Raw genomic sequence first — 15,747 nt, 5'->3', positions numbered from 1 at the left:
GTATTAGTCTCATAGTGGCCAGACAAGGTGAGAACACGCACATACTGTATTAGTCCCAGCATTTCGGGCAGAAATCGTGCACTTTACGATAAAAGCATGACATTTGGCACACAGTTAGAACATGCCATATGGAACATTTTTGGCTATAGGGACATCGCAGATTTGTCTTGGGAAACTTGTGGGAGTTTCAATCAAAGTTGGGGTCTCATAGACTTTTACTATACAGTAAAATAATACAAAAAAAATAAATTGCTTTAGCCTTATTAGCATGTGAGGGGTCAAACTAGGTGTTTTTCGGGATTCTGAATCCAATGCAAGCTTTTTTTTTTTGAACGAAAAACATGCCTTTACGAAAAACGGCCCCCACAAAACTGTGAAAGGTGATGAGTCATCACTAAACCATAGTTTTGTGGGGGGGGGGGGGGGGGCGTTTTTAGCCCAAGGAATGTTTTTTGTGCAAAACAAATGCTTGCATTGGATTCAGAATCACGAAAAAACGCTAGTTTGACCCCTCACATGCCACTTAAAGCATTTTTTTTTATTATTATTACTTTACTGTATAGTAAAGTCTATGAGACCCCAACTATGATTGGCTCCCACAAGTTTCCCAAGACAGCCAAAAATGTTCCTTCTAAAACGGCTAATTCCATTCCTTGATTCTGATTGGCTGGTTGCTGTGGTATATGAGACTATAACCCACACCTTGAATCAGTTTATATCAAACCCAGGTGTGCTATTTCTTTCCACAGTGTTCCACAGTGCACCAATTATCTACACCTGTGTTGTATCTGCAGCCTGGCCGGGAACTACTTTCTTGTAGCTGGGGACTACTTTCTTGCAGAGCAGACCTTATTGTGTATTATTAGTGAAATAGAACAGTTTTAATTGGTACATGTCTATGATTTTTCATGTTGCCATATTGTAACCCGTTTTAGAAAAGCAATAAGCCACGCGAGGCTTGTGGTTACCTGTATTTTACACCGGCTGAGAGGGTTGGAGACACTCGGCTGCGCCTCGTGTCTCCCTACGCCTCTCAGCCGGTGTAAAATACCAGGTAACCAACTCGCCTCTTGTGGCTTATTGCTTCAATATGGCATGTTCTAACTGTGTGCCAAATGTCATGCTTTTATCGTAAAGTGCACGATTCCATCCAAAATACTGCCCGAAACGCCCGGACGATTATGCTGCACATTGTGTATACACAGGCACATTCACAGACACACACACACACAGTATGTCCATGCACAATAACTCACACACATGCGGCGAACAAGAGACTATAAAGCGGCGTCCCATCAACCGAACCAATCAATGGGAATCAAAGGGAAGCCACTTTCAAAAGAAAAGAAAGGGAACAAACACCAAAGGAGAGGGATAGAGGGAGGGAGGCGTGTCATCTCTTTATCTGCCCTTCTCTCTGTGTCTGTGGTACGGCGACAGGGGCGTCGCACCACATTCTGGGCCCTGGGTACTAAGGGTTCACTCACATTGTGTGCTTTAACTATTGAAAAACAGCAGATATACAAGCTCACAGCGCGGCACCGAGTGCCGCGCTGCGAGCTCGTAGATCTGCTATTTTTGACAAAATCGTGAAAATGTGTGCGTCTGAATAGTTCAAATCCTTCTAAGTTTTTTTTTTTTTTTTTTAAACCTATGTTTCTATGTCAGTGGTGCTCGAACCTTTTCATGTGAAGGCCCCCCAAAATGATATGTATTTGGCTACGGACCCCCATCTCAAAACATTTAGTTCCAGGGACCGCCCAGGAGCAATATTTGAGTTACAAATGTTCACTTAAAAAATACATATATTCAAAGATTTGCACACATTTTCACGACTTTTCAAAAATAGCAGATCTACAAGCTTGCAGCGCGGCACTCGGTGCCGCGCTGTGAGCTTGTATATCTGCTATTTTTCAATAGCTGAAGCCTCTACCTTGGGCCCTAGTAACTCAGTCCCACTCCCCCCCCTTGTGACGCCCCTGTACGGCGAGGAGGAAGAAAAGGTGACAGGAAAGGGAAGACAGATCCACATGGTGTCCACCACCACCCTTTCATCTGGGTTTATTTATGTTCCCTTCATCCAATATTTAGTGGCCCGTGTCTTTCGCTCTTTCTTTTCAGTCTGTGTGTGTGTGTGTGTGTGTGTGTGTGTGTGTGTCTGTCTGTCTGTCTGTCTGTCTGTCTGTCTGTCTGTCTGTCTGTCTGTCTGTCTGTCTGTCTGTCTGTCTGTCTGTCTGTCTGTCTGTCTGTCTGTCTGTCTGTCTGTCTGCCTGTCTGTCTGAGGGGTGTGGCTAGAAGACCCACTCGCCACCAAAGGTTTGTCTACCTGGTTGTTGGTCATTTTTTCTTTTCTCAAATATAATGTATTTATTTAGTTTTAGTTTTAGTTTTACACACGCGCACGCACGCACGCACGCACGCACGCACGCACACACACACACACACACACACACACACACACACACACACACACACACACACACACACACACACACACACACACAGCTCAGCGAAAAACACAGCAAATGGTCCTGCGCACGTTTCTCACCACGTTTCTCACCGCACAATAACGTCTGGAAAATAGAACAGTGGCGTATCTGAGCGGCGGACGAGGTGAACGTCCAAATGTTGTTTTTTTGTTTTTGTTTTTTTAACGTCAAGAGCAACACGGCCAAGTGTTAACATATTGCCATATATTAACTATTCTCTGTAGAAAGATGACACTGATTGAATCTGAAAACGTTTTCAACATTTTAGGACAATGATGTCATGAGCCAATGAGCGATGGAGAATAAAATGAATCCGCACAACAGCTGCTGCTCCACATATTTAATGTGCAAACAAGCTCACCATGTTTCCACCAATAAGTGGCTTCCTCAGTCACCTGAGTAATCATCTTTTGACAAATCATGACTATATGATTTAGATGTGCATAAACAATTCATTTGAAATACATCAGCCAATGAGCCATGGCTCAACTCTGCCTTCTATTTTGCCCTTGTTAGTTGAGTTTCAAAGTTATGCAAAACTATTGGCATGTCATGAAGCGAAGCTGTTTTTGTTTTTCTGTATGTGTGTCAGTCTGTTTGCACTTTTGTCCACCAGAGGGAGATAAAAGAATATAAAAAAATGCCCTCAAATGAAAGGCAATGAGATTTGTTGTTGTGGATGTTAACCTACAGTAGATAGGGTCTGTCTGTCTGTCTGTCTGTCTGTCTGTCTGTCTGTCTGTCTGTCTGTCTGTCTGTCTGTCTGTCTGTCTGTCTGTCTGTCTGTCTGTCTGTTTTGTCTCTCCTTCTCTCTCTCTTTATCTGTTGTTTCTTTAATGTAAACTTGCCCATTGGCATGGGTAAATCCATGGTAACAAATCCATGAGTGTTGCCAAGATGAAAACACAACAAATACACAATATCTCTCTCTCTTGCCTTGCCATCCTTGTCTTGCCATTTCTTTGTTTTGTTTTGCTCACATGTAACTCTCTCTCTCTCTCTCTCTCTCTCTCTCTCTCTCTCTCTCTCTCTCTCTCTCTCTCTCTCTCTCTCTCTCTCTCTCTCTAGGAATGGGGGACATGGCTGTATCTAACTCCATAGGCAGCAATGTGTTTGACATATTGGTGGGTCTTGGCTTGCCTTGGTCTATTAATACCTTGGCCATCAACTACGGCTCCTATGTAAGTATCTTCCTGTTTAGAGGTCGGTCCCGTTAGCAGCAGTGTCAAATGCAGTCAACACCAGCAGCGAGAAATGTCTAAGTGATGAGTCTATATATGAATAATACACTTAGTAAAACATTTAGGCGAGGATTAAAAACCTGCTATTCCAGTAAGTTAAAACATGCATTACTCAATGTCAGTTGCACACAGAGTGATTATTTATTTCTGGGTAAAACTTCAAAATGTTTCCTTCAAAATGAGACCATGGCCAATGCATTACTCCAAATGGTTAAAAACAACAATCAATTTACTTTGGGTACGCTGTGTATAGGCGTTTTTTGCAAATTATACAGGATTGTTATCAGGTTCAAAGTTACCTATTTTCCCTTTAAAAACTTTTGAATACTTGAGTATATACTTTTTCCACCACTAGATCTAAGTTTATATGTGTTGTGTTCTCAGGTCAAGCTGAACAGTAAAGGGCTGATCTTCTCTGTGGGTCTCTTACTGGCGTCTGTCTTTATAACAGTGAGTATCGAGTAACTTTACAGTAACAGGCCATGATTTCAAGAGCCAAACGGGTGTCACACAACATCATGTATTCACAACCGTGGCTACATATCATGACTAAACACAAACCATTTCATGGATATTATGCGTATTAAACTGTTGGGTCCTTGAAATGAAGGGCAGATTCACACTGCACTCCGATTGATTTGAACTGTTGAACTGTTCCCGAACTGTTTCCCGTTGCCTGGTCCCCGCTGACCAGCATTCACATTGGCTAAGATTCATCTGTACCTGGACTCCCTGGAGTACACTTCATTCAACTGTAACTAGCCCTTACCCGTTCAAAGATATGAGCTCCGAAATGATGTGCAGTGTGTGGGTTATGGGATGTGCACTGTGCACACAGTATATGAGGGATGGAAAGTAACTTTAACTGGTGCTTGCATGCTAATATGTAGGAGCATCAATGTAAGAAATACCCGTTCCATTTAACGGCTACAGAGATACTGTGTACCGATCTGCATGATTTTTGGACAACATCTGTAACAGGGCCAGACCCCCCCCCCCCCCCCCCCCCCCCCGCCCGCCCGCCCGCCCGCCCGCCTGCACACACACACACACACACCCCCCCCCCCCCACCCCACCCCACCCCCGTGTGTGTGTGTGTGTGTGTGTGTGTGTGTGTGTGTGTGTGTGTGTGTGTGTGTGTGGGTTTGTGTGTGATTGTGCATGGCCTGAACAACAGCGCCCCTCCCTTAACATGTGTGGTCACAAAAGGTACTGTAGGCTAAATAGATATAGATACAGCATAAAAATGATAATATACACCATACGATTTGTAAAAGTGACAAACGGGCTTCACAGTTATGTCAGGTGTGTTCATATGCTGATGGTGATGCGATTTCAGATCAATTGCTCAAGCCACCGAGGAGAAACGCTGTGACAGACAGACACTCACTCACTCACTCACTCACTCACTCACTCACTCACTCACTCAGACATTCGCAAAATTATAGTATAGATGGTATTCAAGTGCCTCCCGGGGGCGCTGTTGACTATAGGGCTTTGTGAGATATAAAACATCATGTCAGAGAAGAAGAGTATCTTGTCAGAATTTAGAGAGAATAGTTAGGCGCCGTCCAAACATTTGCGACAGCTATCGTGTCCGTGTCGTCTGAGAATGAGGGGGGTGAGAATGAGGGGGGGAGAATGGTTCCAATTCATTCTCAATGAAGGTCAGGTTTTTTTTTTTGTCTCTTGCAAATCTCTTGGCCAAAAGACAGCCTTCGGTTGAGCAAGAGACACGGCAACGACATGAAACCACGTGACTTACATAGAAAATGAATTGGACCCCCCCCTCCTCCCCTCATTCTCAAACGGTATGTAGAAGATGTCTCACGCATATGTGTGTATGTGTGATTGCGGCCTGAAGTTTTACAGTGTTCCTGACGTTATCTTGAGTTGTAATGATAACAGAACAACAATACACAAAGCAGTGTGTGATGCTGACTGTCTTTGAAACATCACAATGTAACGCCGTCTGTAATCATCGTAAAACAGTAACGTCACTGGTGCATCCTTGGTATCTTAATAGTGACGTCACGTCATCCTAACAGACGCGTCGCCACTTCCTGGTTTATGAAATGGTAGCTTCAAATTGCCAGCGCAACCGTTCTCGAGGCCGTATCAAGCGGACTCAAGACTACTTCCGGAGGTGGTCTCGGGGCCGGTGCGTTGTAGCCTGCCAAGTAGCCTTGAGTGCGCACTCGAGACCGCAGTGTGAATCCGCCCGAAGAAGCTTGAGAATCACTGCTTTAAGACTTTTGTTTCACAGCTTTTCCACATTTGTAATCATGTCTCTCTCATCTGTGTGTGTGCGTGCGTGCGTGCGTGCGTGCGTGCGTGCGTGCGTGCGTGTGTGTGTGTGTGTGTGTACCAGGTGACAGGAGTCCATTTGAACAACTGGAAGTTGGACAGTCGTCTGGGTGTGATGTGTCTGCTGCTCTATGCTGTCTTTGTTAGTTTCTCCTGTCTCATCGAGTACAACATCTTCACCTTCGTCAACCTGCCCCACCTGCCGAGACTGAACCACACACACACGCACGCAAAGGCACACACAAACGCACATGCAGATGCGTGCGCGCATGTTACAAGCCTTTTTACAGGACAGGACTCGGGACAACCCCCCCGCCCCCCCCCCAAAAAAAGAGACTACTGCCTCATGCTATTTTTGAGGATTTTATTTGAAAATACCAATATTATGTCAGTTCAAAGATACCAGGGTTTGATGTTTTCTAGCTGCTAACCAGCTTAGAGGAATAAAAGTTGGGAATATTGTTAATAATAATAGTAGTAAGCAATGATATTTGGTGTTGATTGCCGTTAACTGTATTGTACATGGGTGGTAATAATGCACTGAACTTTCTATGTTTGCTAAACATGACTAATGCCTCATTCACATACAGAAAAGCCATGCTAATGGTTTGCTTGGTAATTCAGTGTATTCTCTATGCAAACCAGCTTTTAAAATGTCCAAGCTGAAAAAAAGCTTGAATTTTTAAAGCTGGTTTGCATAGAGAATACATTGTATTACCAAGCAAACCATTAGCTTGGCTTCTCTCAGTGTGAATGCAGCATAAGACCAGGAACTGAATTCTTTTGACAAAGAACTGCATCAACGATGACTTTTCTCTAACATGCCTAGTACACTAATAATGCCAAAAACACTTTAATTAGCTGTCCATTGTATTTTAGTTAAAGGTGATACACCATGAAATTTCACTTTTCCTATTTTAAAACCTTTTTTGGGGTCCCACTAGCACCTTCTATCCTCACAAAGTCCCATTTCTGACCGTTGTGTCTTTCTCTGTTTTGAGAAGGCGAAGGTTAAAAGTATCCCACGGTTCTCAAAACAGGCTATCCAGATTTGCTGCCGATTGTGACGTCATCTGCCGATTGTGACGTCATCATAAAAAATGATGGGGGGGGGGGGGGGGGGGGGGGGTGGGGGGGGGGGGGTGGCGCAGTTCAGGCCAAAGGTGGTACTGCAGCTGAAATGCTCTGAGAGCCATTCAAAAATGAGAGAGGCTCTCTATTCAGGAGTGGTAATTTAGCCTCAAACCTTTTGAAAAACGTTTTTGGGACATAAACAATATGACATAAATACTTTATTAAATGCATGTGTATCACCTTTAAAGACAGTCGGGCAGCACATCTTCAGGTGGTCTTGACACTGACACTGCCAGGGTTTCCCTACAAAGCCCAAAGCACCAACACTGCTGTGGTTTCATGGTTCCACTCCTGTGTAAATCAATAGACACAACAAGGTACTTGCACTGCCAGGGGTTTGGGAATTTGATTCCCATCTCCATCAAACACGCTTTTACACTGCGAATCAAGTCATATGCTTGATTCACAGGGTACAGGTACGGTTCTTTGTCTGAGGATTTGGGGGTTTTCTGGTTAAGTTGTGGGTTCGATTATTAGACTAAAACAACAGCATCCCCCAGCATCCCCCCCCCCCACACACACACACACACATACTGAGGCATTAACCTGTCACTTTTCTAAATGTATACTGTTAGCTTTATTAGAGGTCATTATATTTTCCTGTAAATAGTATAATACTGTAAATAGACCCGGATACCCTAATATTATATTATTTATTTTTCACACGACATGCACATTTCTGTACATGTCGTGGACATCTTACATATCAGTGGTGGGCCGAATTTGTTGTTTCATTCAATTTGATTTTTTTTTTTCCTTCTTCTGTTGTCCCACTACACAAGTTATTGGTTTTGATTGGATCTTAAAGTTACGGAGGGGCTGTTTAAAAACCCATGTTACTGTAGGTGAGTTTGTCAAGCCTATTTGTGACACCCTGGTTGGCCCAGTCTGCAGGGAAGGCTGCTATATGTTCCCACTATGGCTGATGTGTTACCATACATTCCAGCAACAACATTTGACATGGGCATTTTGAGGCATTTATGATGTCATGATCTCTATTTAATTATTGCTTTTCTACCACGACAACAATGATGATTTTTTTTTGTATGGATCTTATTAACAACAAAACCGACAACAATGTGTTTTAGACCACAGTTAGGGCTGTCACAGTTAATACATAATCGTCTAATTGCAATTATTTTACAATTATTTTGTGATAATCGTCATAATCGTTAACATGTTGAAAAATGTTTATATATGTTCAAACATTTAAAAAATAGTGGAAATAGCATATTTACAAGCTCACTAACGCGTCGCGATGCAAAGTATTGTGAGCTTGTAGATCGGCTATTTCCACTATCAATGTTCTTTTTTTAAGTATAAAGTTGTCAAATATCAGTAATTTCTTTGTATATTTAGGTTATGTGTCATATCTGCCATGTGCAACTTCAAAGCCTAAAAGCCAAACAGAAATGCAGTTGTCAACGACAAAAACACAATTAAAATCGTTAATCGCAATTATTTGAGAGACAATTTATCGTCATGTAAAATGTCATAATCGTGGCAGCCCTAACCACAGTATTATTATTACGCTACACCAAAATGAGCTATTTGCTCCAATGGTACTTTTTTGCCAGTGTGTTTTTTTTTGTGGAATTGTATGTAGCTGAGAATCACCTTATGAGGTTATCATTTCTACACTTTTGTATATAAAAAATATGTTGAAATTATGTGTGCTGATAGATTAGCCTATAGGTTAGGTTAAGGAAGATTATATATCCTAATACTTTGAGTGCAAATTGAACTGCTGAGTTTATACCTTATTGCTTCATTATGTGGGTGTTTGTTTTTGACCGATTGTTCGGCTCTCCTAAATATGTGTGCTGATTATAAGGTACTGTCCTTGTAAGATGAAGCAATTGTGTAGGGGGAAATAATGTCTGAGTTTTATCTTATTTTTTTCTTCTTTATGTTTTTGTGCTCTGAAGTGTTGGGAACAGAAAAAGACTCAATATGGATCATTGGGATCTCACAGTGTATGCTGCCACCTAGGGACCATTTTGACAACCGACACAGCACAACTGGACTGCTGCTTTTGTTTTTTCCTCTGTTCAATCACAGTGACCAAAATGAATCAGCATTAGATGACTGGCCAAGCGAGCTGCTTAAGCCTCTCTGATGCACAGGATTCCAACATCCTGTCCTTGTGGGGAAGACCAAACATTGAAACGAGTGGAACTACCAGTGGTGGTTCCGTTGATATCCACCAAGAGACTTTCATACCCCAACTAAACATATATTTTAGATGTGGGGGTTTTAACTGAGAAGTTTAATGTATTTTGTAATGCATAATGTTTAGATTTGTCCAAATATGGTAGGTTTGTGGTCCATAAATGTTCCTAATAGTTTTTAGAGTGTGTAAAAATGTTGGTGCACCTGAAAAAAGACTGTATTACACCTTTGTAGTGGAGGCCATCCAAGCACCTTGCACCTCAATCACACCATCCCTGACTGTCAAAATTATCAGATGAGTGGTCATGCACAGGGGCGTCACAAGGGGTAGGAAAGTGGGACTGAGTTACTAGGGCCCAAGGTGGAGGGGCCCTAGTAACTTTAGCTATTGAAAAATAGCAGATATACAAGCTCACAGCGCGGCACCGAGTGCCGCGCTGCGAGCTTGTAGATCTGCTATTTTTGAAAATGTGTGAAAATCTTTGAATATTATGTATTTTTTAACATTTCTAACTCAAATTTTGCTTCTGGGGGTCCCTGGAACTAAATATTTTGAGATCGGGGTCCGTGGCCAAATACATATCATCTTGGGGGTCCTTGACATAGGTTTCTTGCACACATTTTCACAACTTTTCAAAAATAGCAGATCTACAAGCTCGCAGCGCGGCACTCGGTGCCACGCTGTGAGCTTGTATATCTGCTATTTTTCAATAGTTAACATTCATGGGGGGCCCAGAGTGAATCCTTGTACCCAGGGCCCAGAATTTGGTGTGACGCCCCTGGTCATGCAACTGCAACATACTGTCAAAAACTGCAATACGGTTTGACAACAGCCATACTAATGTCAGTTTATATTATGGAGAAATGAAAATGAACCATTTCCTGTCTCTGATGGAAACGTTTTGCTTTTGTTTCCTGCTAATTGTTAATTTATTGGCCAGCAGTCAAAGCTGTCAACTGAAGTTGCTACGATGTTTGTCTTTAGAATGTACAAAGTATTATTGTTTATTTTTATTATTTTCCAAACATGTCGACTGTAATGATCTATGTATTTATTTATAACAGGTAGAGTATGACTCTGCGATATTACCGGAAAAACAGGGTTTAAAGTGTTTGAATATGTAATGCAATAACTACAAGCTTCTAAATGTAAATATGTTGCTATAATTATCAAAGGCATACATGACACAAATTAAAAAGTCAGTTCTTATATTGAGTATATAGAGTATATTGAGCTTCATGTTGACATTAATTATAGCAGACTTTACGAAAGCCAGGACTGTTACCAACATATATTAAGTCTCATTTCTTTTTTACTGAAACTATTGAAATGTTGTTCTCACTCTGCCATGTGTAATCTCTGATTCATAGAGATTCTCATGATGCTTAATCCTGTAAACATCAGGGGAACTGAAATGGGTAAACAATGAGTGTCCAGACATTGTGGAAACTAATTCTGTTTCTCTTTACCAGATTCTTGATGCTTGTCATACCGTGAAAGAAAAGGCTATTACATTTAAGTGGTGACTGTTTACCTAATCAACAAGAGAACAGACAAGTGATTTGACTTGATTCATTCTGTGCTGCTTGTAGCCCTTGACCTTGGAGCTAAATTTCACAAAATATGCTTTTGCGTTCTTGAAAAGGACCAAATGACCACCAAGACACTCACATTTTCCAGTGAGTCATCGTGAGAACATATCTAGATAATTTGTGATATTCACATGGGTGACATATTGCTGATGTACACATGTACATACATAGGTGTAAATGTATTTCTATATTTTTGTCTCAATCTGTATATCTGTTGAATATATTTTCATAGATCCTAGGACCCCCTTGTACGCCCCCTTTGTTTCTTTGTGTTTGAGAATTCCAGAACTGTTTCCCTCTCCCCAGTCCTTTGTTTACTCGCATGGAAATATTTTAATATAATACATTATTTATGGTGACTCTAACGTACTTTGAGATTAGATTATGATGATGTTAAAGGGGGCACTGGATTTGATTAAACTGGATTTCCTGGATGACTGCATGCTGTGGCTGGTAATAGGCTACACACGTCATGCAGAGGGAAGACGTTTGCAGAAGGTGGCTGTTTGTCTGCGTCTCTGAACTGTAGCTTTTCCTACAGGAGAGGAGCGGAGTGCTTTGTGTTTCCATGTTTCCGATGTCATTTTAGAGATTTTGCTACCTGAGCATTAATAAAGTTGTCTTTGCTTAAGGTAATGCATTCCTTGTGTTGATTTATTACATAACAACAACCCTCCCTTACCTATGGTCATACACATCATTGCAATTAATGGGTCGACAAGGGGGGCCTCTACAGAATAGAGGGCAACGCCAAAAGCACTTTCACTTCTCAGGACCATAGGGGGCGCCATCTCTGCAGTGGTTGGAGTTGAGAAAATGATTGACGATGTCATTAAAGTTATTTGAAGCAGAAGCACCAGAAAACAGATTGTATCTATAAAAAATAAGTAGAAACACTGAGGCAGTTTAGTGGAGAAGATGTTGAACTGTGCACAACAGCTCGTCGTCCTCTGTTGTGTCTCTTAATGTGACTGGTCTCACATCTGTTTCATTTGAAAATAACAGGTTTTGTTAAATGTATTGAGCAAAACCCTATAGCATATTGTCACTGTCTGGCCAAAACCTCTTAACTCCATTTTTGAGGTTTTCACCCTTTACATCTGAGTGTTGGTTAAAATAATAGTGAACCAATGGAAAGTAATAAAAAGTGCGTGCTTGGGACAAAGCTCTGTAAGTGTGCTTGCAGAGGTGCCAACTTCATTTCTATTGCTTAGCCTTTAATGCTTCATGCATATCAAGTATGTTTGTGGTTCCAACCGTGAGCCATGAGGCATCTTGTCATGCTTTTTGCAAAAGGGCATATTAAAGTAGCCTACATAATAGGCAAACTCTGTACATTAGTAAATGAAAATGTATTATTGATTGATTGATTGATTGATTGATTGATTGATTGATTGAAGACCTTATTAGAAGTTTGCATAGGAAAAGGTACAGTTTCATGGCTGTACAGTTCACTGGTACAAGGTCTACTAAAAGGAGATCCTAGAAAAGACTAAGCTTATTTCCACAGGAAACCATTTAAGTATCTCATATAACATTGAATGACAGACGAATAGAACACAGTACTATGCAGTAGATATGTAAATAAAATAAAATGAAAGAACAAAAAAATAAAACAGTAAGTCTAAAAAAACAGTAAGTAAAGAAGGGGCAGGGGAGGGTAGGGCTGGGCTAGGTTTGTTTTTTTACCAGTTGCGAACGGCTGCTGCCTGTAAGTGGTTTTTCAGGGCAATTTTGAAGGATGCTAGGGATGCCTACTTAATCTCTGACATGGCTGCACTGCACTTCCCTGACGTTGCCAGCCTCTATCACACACTTCGTTTTGGGAAGAGAGTCTAGGATTTCAGGAAGAGCTTTCATTTCTGGGGTTTGCCCCAAACCACATGACCCAAGCCTACAGAAACCACGTGCCCCAACCATACAACCCTGATTGGCCAACCCTTGAAGCTGGTTGAGGAAATAGAATCTCAATCGATTGGTGCCAGACCATACTACAACACCACTACCGCCAGGGGGTGTTGTTGTGTTCGGTCTGGTTTATTAACCAGGCAAGCACTGCACTGTATACACTTACAGTTTTTATGTATTGCTAAAACACAAAAATCTAAAACTAGGCACAATTTTCACAACCTTTACTTCTGTCCCCAATTGCTTGACTCAATTTGTTACTACTTTAGATGTCCTTATCATATTAGACTCTGACTTTCCTTCTTTACACTCTGATGTCAATTTCACATCACCTTGTTGTCAAAACACAAGACACAATTTTCAGGTTTGCACACACTTCTCACATAAAATCTCAAAGCATCAATCCACAACACACAAATATTCAAATCTCTAAACTTTCGGGTCCGGCGAGCAATTTGCAATCAAGGGCCGCATCATAAAAGGAAGCTTGACCCTCTGTTTTGTTTGATGAGCAATGGAGAACATAGCAGACAACAGACAGAGAAGGAGAGGGGTAAGAATGAGAGGAGGAGGAGGACAGGGAGTAGGTAGAGGAGTAGGAGGTAGAGGAAGAAGAGGAGTAGGAGGAAGAGGGGGAGGACAAGGAGGACGAGAAGGTGGAGGAGGACAAGGGGAAGTAGTTCGAGGAGGAAGAGGAGGAGGACGAGGAGAAGTAGTTCAAGGAAGAGAAGGACAGGGTGGAGGAGGAGGTGGAGGAGGAGGACGAGGACGAGGAGAAGTAGTTCAAGGAAGAGGAGGACAAGGTGGAGGAGGAGGTGGAGGAGGAGGACGAGGACGAGGAGAAGTAGTTCAAGGAAGAGGAGGACAAGGTGGAGGAGGAGGTGGAGGAGGAGGACGAGGACGAGGAGAAGTAGTTCAAGGAAGAGGAGGACAAGGTGGAGGAGGAGGTGGAGGAGGAGGACGAGGACGAGGAGAAGTAGTTCAAGGAAGAGGAGGACAAGGTGGAGGAGGAGGTGGAGGAGGAGGACGAGGACGAGGAGAAGTAGTTCAAGGAAGAGGAGGACAAGGTGGAGGAGGAGGTGGAGGAGGACGAGGACGAGGAGAAGTAGTTCAAGGAAGAGGAGGACAAGGTGGAGGAGGAGGTGGTGGAGGAGGAGGACGAGGACGAGGAGAAGTAGTTCAAGGAAGAGGAGGACAAGGTGGAGGAGGAGGTGGAGGAGGAGGACGAGGACGAGGAGAAGTAGTTCAAGGAAGAGGAGGACAAGGTGGAGGAGGAGGTGGAGGAGGAGGACGAGGACGAGGAGAAGTAGTTCAAGGAAGAGGAGGACAAGGTGGAGGAGGAGGTGGAGGAGGAGGACGAGGACGAGGAGAAGTAGTTCAAGGAAGAGGAGGACAAGGCGGAGAAGGAGGTGGAGGAGGAGGACGAGGACGAGGAGAAGTAGTTCAAGGAAGAGAAGGACAAGGTGGAGGAGGAGGTGGAGGAGGACGACGACGAGAAGTAGTTCAAGGAAGAGGAGGACAAGGTGGAGGAGGAGGTGGAGGAGGAGGACGAGGACGAGGAGAAGTAGTTCAAGGAAGAGAAGGACAAGGTGGAGGAGGAGGTGGAGGAGGAGGACGAGGACGAGGAGAAGTAGTTCAAGGAAGAGGAGGACATGGTGGAGGAGGAGGTGGAGGAGGAGGACGAGGACAAGGAGAAGTAGTTCAAGGAAGAGGAGGACAAGGTGGAGGAGGAGGTGGAGGAGGAGGACGAGGACGAGGAGAAGTAGTTCAAGGAAGAGGAGGACAAGGTGGAGGAGGAGGTGGAGGAGGAGGACGAGGACGAGGAGAAGTAGTTCAAGGAAGAGGAGGACAAGGTGGAGGAGGAGGACGACGAGGAGGAGGATGAGGACGAGGAGAAGTAGTTCAAGGAAGAGGAGGACAAGGTGGAGGAGGAGGTGGAGGAGGAGGACGAGGACGAGGAGAAGTAGTTCAAGGAAGAGGAGGACAAGGTGGAGGAGGAGGTGGAGGAGGAGGACGAGGACGAGGAGAAGTAGTTCAAGGAAGAGGAGGACAAGGTGGAGGAGGAGGTGGAGGAGGAGGACGAGGACGAGGAGAAGTAGTTCAAGGAAGAGAAGGACAAGGTGGAGGAGGAGGTGGAGGAGGAGGACGAGGACGAGGAGAAGTAGTTCAAGGAAGAGGAGGACAAGGTGGAGGAGGAGGTGGAGGAGGAGGACGAGGACGAGGAGAAGTAGTTCAAGGAAGAGGAGGACAAGGTGGAGGAGGAGGTGGAGGAGGAGGACGAGGACGAGGAGAAGTAGTTCAAGGAAGAGGAGGACAAGGTGGAGGAGGAGTTGGAGGAGGAGGACGAGGACGAGGAGAAGTAGTTCAAGGAAGAGGAGGACAAGGCGGAGAAGGAGGTGGAGGAGGAGGACGAGGACGAGGAGAAGTAGTTCAAGGAAGAGAAGGACAAGGTGGAGGAGGAGGTGGAGGAGGACGACGACGAGAAGTAGTTCAAGGAAGAGGAGGACAAGGTGGAGGAGGAGGTGGAGGAGGAGGAGGAGGACGAGGAGAAGTAGTTCAAGGAAGAGGAGGACAAGGCGGAGAAGGAGGTGGAGGAGGAGGACGAGGACGAGGAGAAGTAGTTCAAGGAAGAGAAGGACAAGGTGGAGGAGGAGGTGGAGGAGGACGACGACGAGAAGTAGTTCAAGGAAGAGGAGGACAAGGTGGAGGAGGAGGTGGAGGAGGAGGACGAGGACGAGGAGAAGTAGTTCAAGGAAGAGAAGGACAAGGTGGAGGAGGAGGTGGAGGAGGAGGACGAGGACGAGGAGAAGTAGTTCAAGGAAGAGGAGGACAAGGTGGAGGAGGAGGTGGAGGAGGAGGACGAGGACGAGGAGAAGTAGTTCAAGGAAGAGGAGGACAAGGTG

The 15,747-nt window shown here is 43.8% G+C and overlaps 1 protein-coding gene across 1 annotated transcript in view; it reads left to right on the top strand.

The window, feature by feature from the left end:
* The window catches only part of LOC308297486 (sodium/potassium/calcium exchanger 3-like), a gene marked incomplete at both ends in the record, with an annotated part of 178,302 nt that extends 172,053 nt beyond the window's left edge, over positions 1 to 6,249 (top strand). The window contains 4 exon segments of the mRNA XM_080740891.1: positions 3,558 to 3,670; positions 4,115 to 4,180; positions 6,102 to 6,230; positions 6,232 to 6,249. Coding sequence (XP_080597017.1) covers positions 3,558 to 3,670; positions 4,115 to 4,180; positions 6,102 to 6,230; positions 6,232 to 6,249 — 326 coding nt within the window.
* Positions 6,250 to 15,747: the final 9,498 nt, after the last annotated feature.

This window comes from Nannobrachium achirus (genome assembly GCF_963921795.1).
Source record: "Nannobrachium achirus genome assembly, chromosome: 13".
Lineage (NCBI taxonomy): Eukaryota > Metazoa > Chordata > Actinopteri > Myctophiformes > Myctophidae > Nannobrachium > Nannobrachium achirus.
The sequence above is the reverse complement of the archived record's forward strand: the minus strand, read 5'-3'. Positions and strand labels throughout refer to the sequence as shown.